At 41.1% G+C, this 15,609-nt stretch overlaps 1 protein-coding gene and 4 non-coding genes across 5 annotated transcripts; all 5 read right to left on the bottom strand.

The window, feature by feature from the left end:
• Positions 1 to 252: 252 nt before the first annotated feature.
• On the bottom strand, positions 253 to 327 carry trnai-aau. Its single transcript has one exon. It is a non-coding gene; the product is annotated as a tRNA-Ile (tRNA).
• Positions 328 to 2,887: 2,560 nt separating this feature from the next.
• Positions 2,888 to 2,962, bottom strand: trnai-aau. The gene has a single exon. It is a non-coding gene; the product is annotated as a tRNA-Ile (tRNA).
• A 627-nt stretch (positions 2,963 to 3,589) lies between these two features.
• Positions 3,590 to 13,956, bottom strand: LOC119780748. Its single transcript, XM_038280901.1, has 2 exons — positions 12,824 to 13,956; positions 3,590 to 3,792 (listed from the first exon to the last, which is right to left on the bottom strand). Exon 1 carries the CDS (start codon positions 13,848 to 13,850, stop codon positions 12,933 to 12,935), a length of 918 nt encoding a protein of 305 aa, XP_038136829.1. The 5' UTR covers positions 13,851 to 13,956; the 3' UTR covers positions 3,590 to 3,792; positions 12,824 to 12,932.
• Positions 9,922 to 9,996, bottom strand: trnai-aau. The gene has a single exon. It is a non-coding gene; the product is annotated as a tRNA-Ile (tRNA).
• On the bottom strand, positions 12,033 to 12,107 carry trnai-aau. Its single transcript has one exon. It is a non-coding gene; the product is annotated as a tRNA-Ile (tRNA).
• Positions 13,957 to 15,609: the final 1,653 nt, after the last annotated feature.

Genomic DNA, 15,609 nt, shown 5'->3' with positions numbered 1-15,609 from the left:
TCTGTTTTTCAATGCAGCTAATGAAAATATAGGGAAACTATGGTTTACCTTTTTGGATTGGGTTGATTTTTGTAAGAGGGAGTTAAGATGGCTATGGATTGCTCTCTCTTTTAAAGCAATGGCAATTATGCACTTTCAACAGTGCATGACATTGTCCCAGTGTACATTAATCTCTGTTTGCCAAACACCTACATGACCAGGAAGGTGTTCTTTGAATCTGCTCTTGTCCAATCCAAGAATCTTGTAAACAAATGGCCAGTATGGGGCTTGAACCCATGACCTTGGCGTTATTAGCACCACGCTCTGCCCAGGCTGAGCTAACCGGCCCACTTTTCACCTTTTTTTTATTCAACTATCAGAAAAAATTGTCAGTCTGAAAGTATATCCACTAATTCCTTCCATTTTCACAATTCTTTAATATCATACCAAATTTCCCCTTGCTGTGTTGGTCATCATTTGGATCCATATCCAATACAATCCCTGGGTCCAGGGAAAGTTAATCTAGATTTATAACCAATGTTGACTTTTCTCATGAAACCAGGTCTTTAAATTAAACTATATCTACAACAATCATTCAAAAGGAGCTGTGTTTGGGACTACTTTTGCCCTTTTCAAAGACACCAGTAATCATTGATGCTTTCACACCTTGTGTAATTGCTTCATATTAAGGCAAGGTGTCATCACTGTCCATTCATATTCCACAGTACAATGAACTTCTCTGAAAGATTGTGAGAGGAGGGCATTGCACAGGTTTTGGTGGGGTATGTAAGTAGATCTCTAGTCTTGATGACAGAGTTAGGTGTGGCCAACTGGAAACCAAATTTAAGGAGGACATGGTTTAAAACATTACCCAGATTGGGTGTCATCACATTGTAGGGTTAGGTAGAGGCAGCAACGATGTGTTCATTGGCTAAGGAGTTCGTCTTTATCTTCTCACAGTTGGAGATCCCTACAATTTCAATCTTATCAAATCATTTCTTGTCCTTTTAGAGCTTTTTCTCAAGATGATATACAGGTGCTGGTCATAAAATTAGAATATCATAAAAAAGTAGATTGATTTCAGTAATTCCATTTAAAAAGTGAAACTTGTATATTATATTCATACATTACATACAAACTCATATATTTCAGATGTTTATTTTGTTTAATTTTGATGATTACAAATGACAACAAATTAAAATCTCAAATTCATCATATCAGAAAATTAGAATATTACTGAAGACCAATAAAAACAAAGGATTTATAGAAATGTTGGCCAACTGAAAAGTATGAACATGAAAAGTATGAGCATGTACAGTACTCAGTATTTAGTTGGGCCTCCTTTGGCCTGTATTACTGCAGCAATGCGGCGTGGCATGGAGTCGATCAGTCTGTGGCACTGCTCAGGTGTTATGATAGCCCAGGTTGCTCTAATAGTGGCTTTTAGCTCTTCTGAATTGTTGGGTCTGGTGTATTGCATCTTCTTCTTCACAATACCCCATAGATTTTCTATGGGGTTAAGGTCAGGAGAGTTTGCTGGCCAATTAAGAACAGGGATACCATGGTCCTTCAACCAGGTACTGGTAGCTTTGGCACTGTGTGCAGGTGCCAAGTCCTGTTGGAAAATGAAATCTGCATCTCCAAAAAGTTGGTCAGCTGCAGGAAGCATGAAGTGCTCTAAAACTTCCTGGTATGTGGCTGCGTTGACCCTGGACCTCAGAAAACACAATGGACCAACACCAGCAGATGACATGGCACCCCAAACCATCACTGACTGTGGAAACTTTACACTGGACTTCAAGCAACGTGGATGAAGTGCCTCTCTTCTTTTCCTCCAGACTCTGGGACCTTGATTTCCAAAGGAAATGCAAAATTTACTTTTATCAGAGAACATGACTTTGGACCACTCACCAGCAGTCCAGTCCTGTTTCTCTTTAGACGCTTCTGACGCTGTCTGTGGTTCAAGAGTGGCTTGACACAAGGAATGCGACAGCAGAAACCCATGTCTTTCATACGTCTGTGTGTGGTGGTTCTTGAAGCACTCACTCCAGCTGCAGTCCACTCTTTGTGAATCTCCCCCACATTTTTGAATGGGTTTTGTTTCACAATCCTCTCCAGGGTGCGGTTATCTCTCTTGCTTGTACACTTTTTTCGACCACATCTTTTCCTTCCCTTCGCCTCTCTATTAATGTGCTTGGACACTGAGCTCTGTGAACAGCCAGCCTCTTTAGCGATGACCTTTTGTGTCTTGCCCTCCTTGTGCAAGGTGTCGATGGTCGTCTTTTGGACAACTGTCAAGTCAGCAGTCTTCCCCATGATTGTGTAGCCTATAGAACTAGACTGAAAGACCATTTAAAGGCTTTTGCAGGTGGTTTGAGTTAATTAGCTGATTAGAGTGTGGCACCAGGGGCCATCAATTTTGAACCTTTTCACAATATTCTAATTTTCTGATATGATGAATTTGAGATTTTCATTTGTTGTCATTTGTAATCATCAAAATTAAACAAAATAAACATCTGAAATATATGAGTTTGTATGTAATGTATGAATATAATATACAAGTTTCACTTTTTAAATGGAATTACTGAAATCAATCTACTTTTTCATGATATTCTAATTTTATGACCAGCACCTGTATTTCCTATTTAAAACGTAATCTCTTTTTCAATGCAGCTAATTAAAATATAGGGAAACTATGGTTCACCTTTTTGGATTGGGTACATTTTTGTAAGAGGGAGTTAAGATGGCTATGGATTGCTCTCTCTTTTAAAGCAATGGCAATTATGCACTTTCAACAGTGCATGACATTGTCCCAGTGTACATTAATCTCTGTTTGCCAAACACCTACATGACCAGGAAGGTGTTCTTTGAATCTGTTCTTGTGCAATCCAAGAATCTTGTGAACAAATGGCCAGTATGGGGCTTGAACCCATGACCTTGGCGTTATTAGCACCACGCTCTGCCCAGGCTGAGCTAACCGGCCCACTTTTCACCTTTTTTTTTATTCAACTATCAGAAAAAATTGTCAGTCTGACAGTATTTCCACTCCTTCCTTCCACTTTCACAATTCCTTAATATCATACCAAATTTCCCCTTGCTGTGTTGGTCATCATTTTGATCCATATCCAATACAATTCCCTGGGTCCAGGGAAAGTTAATCTAGATTTATAACCAATGTTGACTTTTCTCATGAAACCAGGTGTTTAAATTAAACTATATCTACAACAATCATTCAAAAGGAGCTGTGTTTGGGACTACTTTTGCCCTTTTCAAAGACACCAGTAATCATTGATGCTTTCACACCTTGTGTAATTGCTTCATATCAAGGCAAGGTGTCATCACTGTCCATTCATATCCACAGTACAATGAACTTCTCTGAAAGATTGTGAGAGGAGGGCATTGCACAGGTTTTGGTGGGGTATGTAAGTAGATCTCTAGTCTTGATGATGTTGGCTCAATAATCACACTGCTTACGTTAATATCCACACTTTAATGGTCGCCATTAACAGTTTACAACATGCGCTCCCGCGCTCTTCATTCAACTCCCCGAAGAACGAAACACAGATCTAGCCCCGCCTCCCATTCCTTACATCTCATACATGCAGTCTGCTACTTACAACTTAACAATCTCCCCTCTTTCTTTAAAGAACACATAACAGGCTAAAGAAATTTTAGCATTCTAACTTTACTTATTTTAACTCCATTTACTTGAACTTAACTTATGTAAGGAACAATAGTCAATTTATTTATTTTAACTCCATTTACTTGAACTTAACTTATGTAAGGAACAATAGTCACTTTATTTATTTTAATCTTTAAGTTGCCATTTCCCTTCACCTAGGGCTCTCAGCAGTCCAAGGGCAGACGCCCCCACTTTTGTTAGGCAGTTGGCAAGTTGGTCTTTGGTAGGTGTCCATATGATTTCCTGGATTGTCCCAGAACCCATAAGTTCTTTGATGCTGCTGATCTCAAGCCGGAGTCTCTTTTCAGTTACACATTTTGTGGATTTGACAGCATCAAGGAGGGAATGGTTGTCCGTTACACAGGTAATGGGTAAGATGTTGCGTGTGCCATCACCAACCATGAGCTCTGAATAGAGTGTAGCAAGAAAGACAGCACTATCAATTCCATCTGCTAGTGCTAAAGTCTCTCCAGCTAACGTGCTACGTACCACTCTCCTAATCCGTCTGGATTGCCAGCATATGGGTGAAAATTTTCCAACTTCTCCCATCAGCATGACAAAATGTCCTCCTTGTGTCCCTCCATCTGAGAGATTTCCCATTGAGGAATCGCTGAACACCACTAGCTTGTGGTATTTGCTGTCTCCCAAGCATTGGAATCTAAGGGTAACTTCCTCAGATTTAAGTTTTCTGATCAGTTTGTTTGCAGAGTGTAATGTTTGAATTGTACCATGTTTTGTGTTTGACGCCAAGATAGATATGTCACACATGATGTCAGGTCTGCTCTGTCTTGCTACCCACAGAATCTGTCCAATCTTGGATTTTAACATGTCCATTTCTGTGTCTGTTAATGGAGCCTCCCGCTGTGGTGCTCTGATGGGATCCATAGGAATGGGCTGTAGGTTTTTAATGTATGCACGCTGTTGTACTCTGATTTCATTCTGCAGAGAATGAACCTCCATTCCAATGTAGTTGAAGCTGTTATGTTCTTCTCTTCCAACTTGAAAAGCAGTTTTCAGTTGGGGGATAATAGCTGAAGAAAACATGTCTGAACCACCCCATACAAAGTCATCTACATGGCATGCAAGAACTCCTGTCACCTTACAGAAATCATCTTGCCAGTAGAAGACAGCTGGATCAACTTTTGACACAGTTCCTGCCAGCTTCTGCATGGTTTCTTTCACCTTGTTGTACCAGAACAAGGAAGCATCTGCCAAGCCATAGACACATTTATTTAATTTCCATACGATTCCTTCGCTCTCTGCCTCTTGAGGCGGACGGAGATACACATCCCGTGTTAAATCTTTACCTTGCAAAAAGGCTGCTTTGATGTCCATAGAGTTCAGCTTCCATTTATTTTGGCATATAACAGCTATAACCATCTTTAGAGATTCAGAGGAACAAGTGGGTGAATCCTTAGGAAGTTCTTGAATGTTAATTTCTTCAAAGCCTCTTGCAACCAGTCTTGCTTTGGGTACTATGTCTACTTGTGTTTTCTTGAGTGTGCACACCCACCTCGTTGATATGCATTTCTGACCTTCATCTTTTTCCTCCACAAATACATTGTTTCTTTTCCAGTTCTCAAGTTCAGTTTGTTTAGCGTGTGAGAAAATATCCTCGTTCACTACTAATATTTCATCTCTGTTGTAAGTATTGGTCTTGACATTTTCAACCACTTCGAGGTTGCTTACTTGTCCCATATCAATGGATCCTGTAGATCCAGCAATTTCCTCTGGCTCAGTATATTCTAAGTTGTACCAGTTTTTGTGTTTCCCACTGGCTTTCCCTGCACGGCTTGTTATTTTTCCAGCATATTTTTGACCTGTTTCTTTGTCTGTGAATTTAATTCCTTGTCCAGCTTTTAGTTTTATTCCTTCACTTACAGTTGTGTGTGTCAGTGGAAGACCATCCCCTTCAGGTTGTACTGGATCACAGGAGGATTCACCATTTTCTGCAACACCAAGTGATTCATTGCTTGTTGGTGCCATCTCCTCCTCAAGTTCACTTTCAAAGTCATGTTCTTCGTCAAGTACCGCTGCTGGTGTCTTTGAAAGGTGGTCATCCGTTTTAAATGGATTTTTGCTTTCGCTTTCCCCTAGTTTCTCTTGTGTCTCATTCATTTTTCTCAGCCTAGACTGGTGTACTCTGACATACGTTCCACCATGCCTGACGAATAATACTACTCCATCTTGGCCAATAACCACACCTGGCCCTTTCCACTCCTGACAGTCTGTACGTTTATAATAGACTTTGTCTCCTGTTTCATATTTGTCATCTGTGGGTCGCAGCTGTTTTCGGAGGGCTCTTCGGATCCTCTCAGAACATTCAGCCTCAGCAAAGGCTTTTCTCAGGCCATGCAGTGTTGCAGTGTGATGACCCATCCATGTGTTGGCATCAGTTTCCAATGCTGGAGGTCTATCAATTAGAACTGAAGGCAGGTTTGGGTTTTGACCAAAAACAAGTTGATATGGACTGTAGCCATGTACATTGTGCATGCTGTTTTTTGCCATCAAAGCCCAGTCCAGAGCCATTTTCCAGTCACATTTGTTGTCTCTCTTTACCTTGAGTAGCATTTCAGTGAGAATCTGATTGTGTCTTTCCAGTAGACCGTTGCTCCATGGACTGTATCCAGCAGTGGCTTTAACCTCAATGTTAAAATGTTCAGCCATGTCTCTTATTTCTTCGTTGTTAAATTCACCTCCATTGTCAGTGAATAATCTGCGTGGTGGGCCATGAACGCTTATCCAGCAGTGAATATAGTGCTTCACTATCTCTTTGGGTCTTTTTGTGGTGATGATGCTCCCTGTACTGAATCTTGTAAAATGGTCGATGGCATGTAGATACCACAAACCTGGCTCAAGCTCATGTAAGTCCATCGCTACAGTTTCATTATACTGTACGTTGAAGCCATGGGTAAACCCACTGCAGGTTTAGGTTTTGCTCTACTGTACCGGATGCATATTTCACAGTTTTTTACAATTTCCTTCAGGACTGTAATGCTTTCATCATCGGTGTTGCCTGAGCAAGATAAGAGCTTTTGTAGTCTGTCAACTGAGGCATGTCCAAATTGTTTATGTAGCTTTAGCAGTACTGTTTTTTTTTTCTTTTGTTGCCATGTTTTCTGTCACAATGAGAATTTCATCTTCATCATTTGGTGTCTCACTTTGTTTAAACTGGCTTTCATTATTGATCCTTTCCTTTCTTAAATTTACACAATAATGTCCAGAAGATGTCAGTTCAAGTTTTACAGGTTGGTCAAACATCATTGCTTTGTCTTGAGCAATGTCTAAAACAGCACTCGCTCTCTTCAGTGATGTTTTGCTCAAAAGCATCGGTATATCTGCTGGAACTACTTCTGTCTCAATGTTGCATTTAGTTTTTCCTATTGTTGCAGGAATAGTCACCTTTCTTGTGGATTGCACCAGTTTTCCATCCCCAAACCGGAAAGGTCTTGCACTTTTTTCATCTTTAATCTTCATTAATTCTCTCTGAGGCAATCCACTTACATAATCTGCAAGCCATTTTTCACCACACACAGTTCTTGTACAGGCAGTGTCAATCAGAGCAGATCCCAAAGCTTCTACCATGAAGATCTGTGTGTCAGATGTGAATTCGTCTGAAAACATAGTAATATTACATTCCTCAACGTTGTCTTTTGATCCCTCAACATTTGTTAGCTTCACATGTTCTCTTTTATTGGGGCAGTCTTTTGCCCAGTGAAAAGTGCTCTGACATATTGCACATTTAGTTCTTCTCCCGTATTTGTCGAGTGGATTAGTCCCTGCAGCTGTTCTTGAGCTTTGCTCTGAGTTTGAACTCCGTTCACGCTTGCCTGTGTATTTGGTGAAAAAGGCTGAGTCGCCCTCTTGTGGAGGATAGACATTATCACCGAAGATTCTTTTCAAAGCCGATTTCATGTTGTCAAAAGTTACAGTGGAACAGGCGGTAAGAGCTAGCTGTTTGTCTTTAACGTTTAGCCCCGCGGTGTCTAATAGGTTGAATGCTAACACTGCATCCGGTAGTTCCATTTTGAACTTAAGTAACTTGTTGTACCGTCGTTCAAATTCGATAATGTAATCCATCATGGACGTGTCGCCGCGTCTGTCGATCCGGTCAAACTCCGTGTAAGCTTCGTACTGTCGATCTTTTTCTTCTTTTAAAAACACTGAATCCAACTTGTCTAAAAGAACACTCATTCCTGCATCGACGTTGAGATGTTCCGCAGCGATTTCCAGCGCGCTTTCTCTCGCTCTTCCTGATAGCGACAGGGTAACCGCCAGGGCCTGCTTCTTTTTGTCCAAGTCGGTAACAAGTCTCCAGATTTCAATTTCATTTTTCCAACTTTCGTAAGACGTCTTCTCGTCGAACGGTGGGGGAACTTTGTAATTTCCAGCAGTGGCCATCCTCTGCTACCAATGTTGGCTCAATAATCACACTGCTTACGTTAATATCCACACTTTAATGGTCGCCATTAACAGTTTACAACATGCGCTCCCGCGCTCTTCATTCAACTCCCCGAAGAACGAAACACAGATCTAGCCCCGCCTCCCATTCCTTACATCTCATACATGCAGTCTGCTACTTACAACTTAACAGATGACAGAGTTACTGTAGGTGTGGCCAACTGGAAACCAAATTTAAGGAGGACATGGTTTAAAACATTACCCAGATTGGGTGTCATCACATTGTAGGGCTAGGTAGAGGCAGCAACGATGTGTTCATTGGCTAAGGAGTTCGTCTTTATCTTCTCACAGTTGGAGATCCCTACAATTTCAATCTTATCAAATCATTTCTTGTCCTTTTAGAGCTTTTTCTCAAGATGATATATTTCCTATTTAAAACGTAATCTGTTTTTCAATGCAGCTAATTAAAATATAGGGAAACTATGGTTTACCTTTTTGGATTGGGTTGATTTTTGTAAGAGGGAGTTAAGATGGCTATGGATTGCTCTCTAAAAGTAAATTGATTTTACTGTGAGATGCGTCGTCCGAGGGAGGTTGGCGTTTCCACGGCAACCGCAGCTTGGTTTCTGTCGGGCATAGGTTCTCTGCCACCGGTCCACCCCTCGGGAAGTTCAGTCAGCCCGGGGCCGCAGCAGAGGGGTTGATATGCTCACGAGTTGGAAAGGAGGGATTTTAGGAGGTGATCTTAGGAGGTGGTCGGCTAGAGAGCGTCCTCTCAGCCGATTCGTCCAAGGAAGGGGAGAACGAAGCTCCGCGGTCAGCTTCAAAGGCTTCTGTCTCCCAGTCAGCGCAGCCGCTATGCACGATGGAACACTGCGATCCGTGACTTTTGACACAGGAAAATGAAAGCTACTTCCAGTCAGCTTTCTTCTGGTATTTCACGTGAAATGGGTCTCTCCTGACGGGCTCCAAACCCATGGAAAAAGAGGCTGGAGTCTTTTCGCGCTGCGTTTTTAACCCATGGATGACGTGCGGGCACTTCCTGTCTGCGCATCGGCTGATTGGTCCGTGCTGTGAGTGACGTGGGGGTAGTTCCATTGTGGAGAAGAACAAAGGGGGTGGTTCAGGTGGCAACGGGGATGGTTCAGCCCACTGATTTAGCTCCATGTTGGTAATATACCTCAACACCAGTAATCATTGATGCTTTCACACCTTGTGTAATTGCTTAATATCAAGGCAAGGTGTCATCACTGTCCATTCATATTCCACAGTACAATGAACTTCTCTGAAACATTGTGAGAGGAGGGCATTGCACAGGTTTTGGTGGGGTATGTAAGTAGATATCTAGTCTTGATGACAGAGTAAGGTGTAGCCAACTGGAAACCAAATTTAAGGAGGACATGGTTTAAAACATTACCCAGATTGGGTGTCATCACATTGTAGGGCTAGGTAGAGGCAGCAACGATGTGTTCATTGGCTAAGGAGTTCGTCTTTATCTTCTCACAGTGAGATCCCTACAATTTCAATCTTATCAAATCATTTCTTGTCCTTTTATATAGAGCTTTTTCTCAAGATGATATATTTCCTATTTAAAACGTAATCTGTTTTTCAATGCAGCTAATTAAAATATAGGGAAACTATGGTTCACCGTTTTGGATTGGGATAATTTTTGTAAGAGGGAGTTAAGATGGCAATGGATTGAGGAGTGCGCTCTCTTTTAAAGCAATGGCATTTATGCACTTTCAACAGTGCATGACATTGTCCCAGTGTACGTTAATCTCTGTTTGCCAAACACCTACATGACCACGAAGGTGTTTCTTGAATCTGTTCTTGTGCAATCCAAGAATCTTGTGAACAAATGGCCAGTATGGGGCTTGAACCCATGACCTTGGCGTTATTAGCACCACGCTCTGCCCAGGCTGAGCTAACCGGCCCACTTTTTGCCCTTTTTTTTATTCAACTATCAGAAAAAATTGTCAGTCTGACAGTATTTCCACTCCTTCCTTCCACTTTCACAATTCCTTAATATCATACCAAATTTCCCCTTGCTGTGTTGGTCATCATTTGGATCCATATCCAATACAATTCCCTGGGTCCAGGGAAAGTTAATCTAGATTTATAACCAATGTTGACTTTTCTCATGAAACCAGGTGTTTAAATTAAACTATATCTACAACAATCATTCAAAAGGAGCTGTGTTTGGGACTACTTTTGCCCTTTTCAAAGACACCAGTAATCATTGATGCTTTCACACCTTGTGTAATTGCTTCATGAAACCAGGTGTTTAAATTAGTGCTGTCAAAATTATCGCGTTATTATCGCGTTAACGCGAGGCCATTTTAACGGCGATAATTTTTTTAATGTGAGATTAACGCTATGTGGTTTTATGGTACAATTTTCCAAGTACATCCCGCTGCAGCCTGCGGGAAGGCGGGGCTATTTTCCCCCAGTCTATGCATTTCTCATAGGTTTCGAGAGCGAGCTCCTCAAGGGAAAAAGACGCTCATACACTGGGTAGCGCTAGTGCCTTTTCTTTAAGCCCCACCACCAACAAACAAGTTGAGTGTCTGATAACTAGTAGCAACCTGAAATACGCTGAGAAAACAGATTACTGAGGTGAAATGGAATCTGCTACGGCACTCTTGCTGTCTGTGTACGCCACAGGTCGGTATCGTGTGTGTGTGTGTGTGTGTGTGTGTGTGTGTGTGTGTGTGTGTGTGGGTGGGTGCTGGTGTGTGTGTTCTCATTTTTGTTAAGAGGCTGAAAAGTAACTTTCTAGAGCATAGACTACCTCCATCTAGTGATGTGGGTCTATTGATTTTGATGTATTGATTGAAAATTGTTCATTATTATCTTGGTTAATTAACATCTAATATTAACTGTACTACATTTTATAGCAGTAGGGTAAAATGCTTGTCTTTGTTCAAAAGACTGTATTAACTGTAAAGACTGTCTTTTACATCAGCCTGTTTTCAGGGCCTTTTTTATTTGTTATTTTTTGCTACATGCCTCCCCATCTTCTTGCCATATGTTTCTATGGCATAAATCAGTGTCTGTGACCTGTTTTCATTTAAAAAAAAGAACATTGGCACAAACCTAGCCTGTATGTATTTTTTGTATGTCATCGAGAGTATTTAAATGATTTTCAATCAGAAAAAAAATTTGCGATTAAAATGCGATTAATCGCGTTAAAAAAATTTTAATCGATTGACAGCACTAGTTTAAATTAAACTATATCTACAACAATCATTCAAAAGGAGCTGTGTTTGGGACTACTTTTGCCATTTTCAAAGACACCACTAATCATTGATGCTTTCACACCTTGTGTAATTGCTTCATATCAAGGCAAGGTGTCATCACTGTCCATTCATATTCCACAGTACAATGAACTTCCCTGAAAGATTGTGAGAGGAGGGCATTGCACAGGTTTTGGTAGGGTATGTAAGTAGATCTCTAGTCTTGATGACAGAGTTAGGTGTGGCCAACTGGAAACCAAATTTAAGGAGGACATGGTTTAAAACATTACCCAGATTGGGTGTCATCACATTGTAGGGCTAGGTAGAGGCAGCAACGATGTGTTCATTGGCTAAGGAGTTCGTCTTTATCTTCTCACAGTTGGAGATCCCTACAATTTCAATCTTATCAAATCATTTCTTGTCCTTTTATATAGAGCTTTTTCTCAAGATGATATATTTCCTATTTAAAACGTAATCTGTTTTTCAATGCAGCTAATTAAAATATAGGGAAACTATGGTTCACCTTTTTGGATTGGGTACGTTTTTGTAAGAGGGAGTTAAGATGGCTGCGGATTCGGGACTTGTATCTCTTTTAAAGCAATGGCAATTATGCACTTTCAACAGTGCATGACATTGTCCCAGTGTACATTAATCTCTGTTTTACAAACACCTACATGACCAGGAAGGTGTTCTTTGAATCTTTTCTTGTGCAATCCAAGAATCTTGTGAACAAATGGCCAGTATGGGGCTTGAACCCATGACCTTGGCGTTATTAGCACCACGCTCTGCCCAGGATGAGCTAACCGGCCCACTTTTCACCTTTTTTTTATTCAACTATCAGAAAAAATTGTCAGTCTGACAGTATTTCCACTCCTTCCTTCCACTTTCACAATTCCTTAATATCATACCAAATTTCCCCTTGCTGTGTTGGTGATCATTTGGATCCATATCCAATACAATTCCCTGGGTCCAGGGAAAGTTAATCTGGATTTATAACCAATGTTGACTTTTCTTATGAAACCCGGTGTTTAAATTAAACTATATCTACAACAATCATTCAAAAGGAGCTGTGTTTGGGACTACTTTTGCCCTTTTCAAAGACACCAGTAATCATTGATGCTTTCACACCTTGTGTAATTGCTTCATATCAAGGCAAGGTGTCATCACTGTCCATTCATATTCCACAGTACAATGAACTTCTCTGAAAGATTGTGAGAGGAGGGCATTGCACAGGTTTTGGTGGGGTATGTAAGTAGATCTCTAGTCTTGATGATGTTGGCTCAATAATCACACTGCTTACGTTAATATCCACACTTTAATGGTCGCCATTAACAGTTTACAACATGCGCTCCCGCGCTCTTCATTCAACTCCCCGAAGAACGAAACACAGATCTAGCCCCGCCTCCCATTCCTTACATCTCATACATGCAGTCTGCTACTTACAACTTAACAATCTCCCCTCTTTCTTTAAAGAACACATAACAGGCTAAAGAAATTTTAGCATTCTAACTTTACTTATTTTAACTCCATTTACTTGAACTTAACTTATGTAAGGAACAATAGTCAATTTATTTATTTTAACTCCATTTACTTGAACTTAACTTATGTAAGGAACAATAGTCACTTTATTTATTTTAATCTTTAAGTTGCCATTTCCCTTCACCTAGGGCTCTCAGCAGTCCAAGGGCAGACGCCCCCACTTTTGTTAGGCAGTTGGCAAGTTGGTCTTTGGTAGGTGTCCATATGATTTCCTGGATTGTCCCAGAACCCATAAGTTCTTTGATGCTGCTGATCTCAAGCCGGAGTCTCTTTTCAGTTACACATTTTGTGGATTTGACAGCATCAAGGAGGGAATGGTTGTCCGTTACACAGGTAATGGGTAAGATGTTGCGCGTGCCATCACCAACCATGAGCTCTGAATAGAGTGTAGCAAGAAAGACAGCACTATCAATTCCATCTGCTAGTGCTAAAGTCTCTCCAGCTAACGTGCTACGTACCACTCTCCTAATCCGTCTGGATTGCCAGCATATGGGTGAAAATTTTCCATCTTCTCCCATCAGCATGACAAAATGTCCTCCTTGTGTCCCTCCATCTGAGAGATTTCCCATTGAGGAATCGCTGAACACCACTAGCTTGTGGTATTTGCTGTCTCCCAAGCATTGGAATCTAAGGGTAACTTCCTCAGATTTAAGTTTTCTGATCAGTTTGTTTGCAGAGTGTAATGTTTGAATTGTACCATGTTTTGTGTTTGACGCCAAGATAGATATGTCACACATGATGTCAGGTCTGCTCTGTCTTGCTACCCACAGAATCTGTCCAATCTTGGATTTTAACATGTCCATTTCTGTGTCTGTTAATGGAGCCTCCCGCTGTGGTGCTCTGATGGGATCCATAGGAATGGGCTGTAGGTTTTTAATGTATGCACGCTGTTGTACTCTGATTTCATTCTGCAGAGAATGAACCTCCATTCCAATGTAGTTGAAGCTGTTATGTTCTTCTCTTCCAACTTGAAAAGCAGTTTTCAGTTGGGGGATAATAGCTGAAGAAAACATGTCTGAACCACCCCATACAAAGTCATCTACATGGCATGCAAGAACTCCTGTCACCTTACAGAAATCATCTTGCCAGTAGAAGACAGCTGGATCAACTTTTGACACAGTTCCTGCCAGCTTCTGCATGGTTTCTTTCACCTTGTTGTACCAGAACAAGGAAGCATCTGCCAAGTCATAGACACATTTATTTAATTTCCATACGATTCCTTCGCTCTCTGCCTCTTGAGGCGGACGGAGATACACATCCCGTGTTAAATCTTTACCTTGCAAAAAGGCTGCTTTGATGTCCATAGAGTTCAGCTTCCATTTATTTTGGCATATAACAGCTATAACCATCTTTAGAGATTCAGAGGAACAAGTGGGTGAATCCTTAGGAAGTTCTTGAATGTTAATTTCTTCAAAGCCTCTTGCAACCAGTCTTGCTTTGGGTACTATGTCTACTTGTGTTTTCTTGAGTGTGCACACCCACCTCGTTGATATGCATTTCTGACCTTCATCTTTTTCCTCCACAAATACATTGTTTCTTTTCCAGTTCTCAAGTTCAGTTTGTTTAGCGTGTGAGAAAATATCCTCGTTCACTACTAATATTTCATCTCTGTTGTAAGTATTGGTCTTGACATTTTCAACCACTTCGAGGTTGCTTACTTGTCCCATATCAATGGATCCTGTAGATCCAGCAATTTCCTCTGGCTCAGTATATTCTAAGTTGTACCAGTTTTTGTGTTTCCCACTGGCTTTCCCTGCACGGCTTGTTATTTTTCCAGCATATTTTTGACCTGTTTCTTTGTCTGTGAATTTAATTCCTTGTCCAGCTTTTAGTTTTATTCCTTCACTTACAGTTGTGTGTGTCAGTGGAAGACCATCCCCTTCAGGTTGTACTGGATCACAGGAGGATTCACCATTTTCTGCAACACCAAGTGATTCATTGCTTGTTGGTGCCATCTCCTCCTCAAGTTCACTTTCAAAGTCATGTTCTTCGTCAAGTACCGCTGCTGGTGTCTTTGAAAGGTGGTCATCCGTTTTAAATGGATTTTTGCTTTCGCTTTCCCCTAGTTTCTCTTGTGTCTCATTCATTTTTCTCAGCCTAGACTGGTGTACTCTGACATACGTTCCACCATGCCTGACGAATAATACTACTCCATCTTGGCCAATAACCACACCTGGCCCTTTCCACTCCTGACAGTCTGTACGTTTATAATAGACTTTGTCTCCTGTTTCATATTTGTCATCTGTGGGTCGCAGCTGTTTTCGGAGGGCTCTTCGGATCCTCTCAGAACATTCAGCCTCAGCAAAGGCTTTTCTCATGCCATGCAGTGTTGCAGTGTGATGACCCATCCATGTGTTGGCATCAGTTTCCAATGCTGGAGGTCTATCAATTAGAACTGAAGGCAGGTTTGGGTTTTGACCAAAAACAAGTTGATATGGACTGTAGCCATGTACATTGTGCATGCTGTTTTTTGCCATCAAAGCCCAGTCCAGAGCCATTTTCCAGTCACATTTGTTGTCTCTCTTTACCTTGAGTAGCATTTCAGTGAGAATCTGATTGTGTCTTTCCAGTAGACCGTTGCTCCATGGACTGTATCCAGCAGTGGCTTTAACCTCAATGTTAAAATGTTCAGCCATGTCTCTTATTTCTTCGTTGTTAAATTCACCTCCATTGTCAGTGAATAATCTGCGTGGTGGGCCATGAACGCTTATCCAGCAGTGAATATAGTGCTTCACTATCTCTTTGGGTCTTTTTGTGGTGATGATGCTCCCT

The sequence above is a fragment of the Cyprinodon tularosa genome, unplaced genomic scaffold (assembly GCF_016077235.1).
Source record: "Cyprinodon tularosa strain WSP-4 unplaced genomic scaffold, ASM1607723v1 ctg1656, whole genome shotgun sequence".
Taxonomy (NCBI): Eukaryota; Metazoa; Chordata; class Actinopteri; order Cyprinodontiformes; family Cyprinodontidae; genus Cyprinodon; species Cyprinodon tularosa.
Note: the sequence above shows the minus strand (reverse complement) of the source record. Positions and strands in the feature narration are given on the sequence as shown.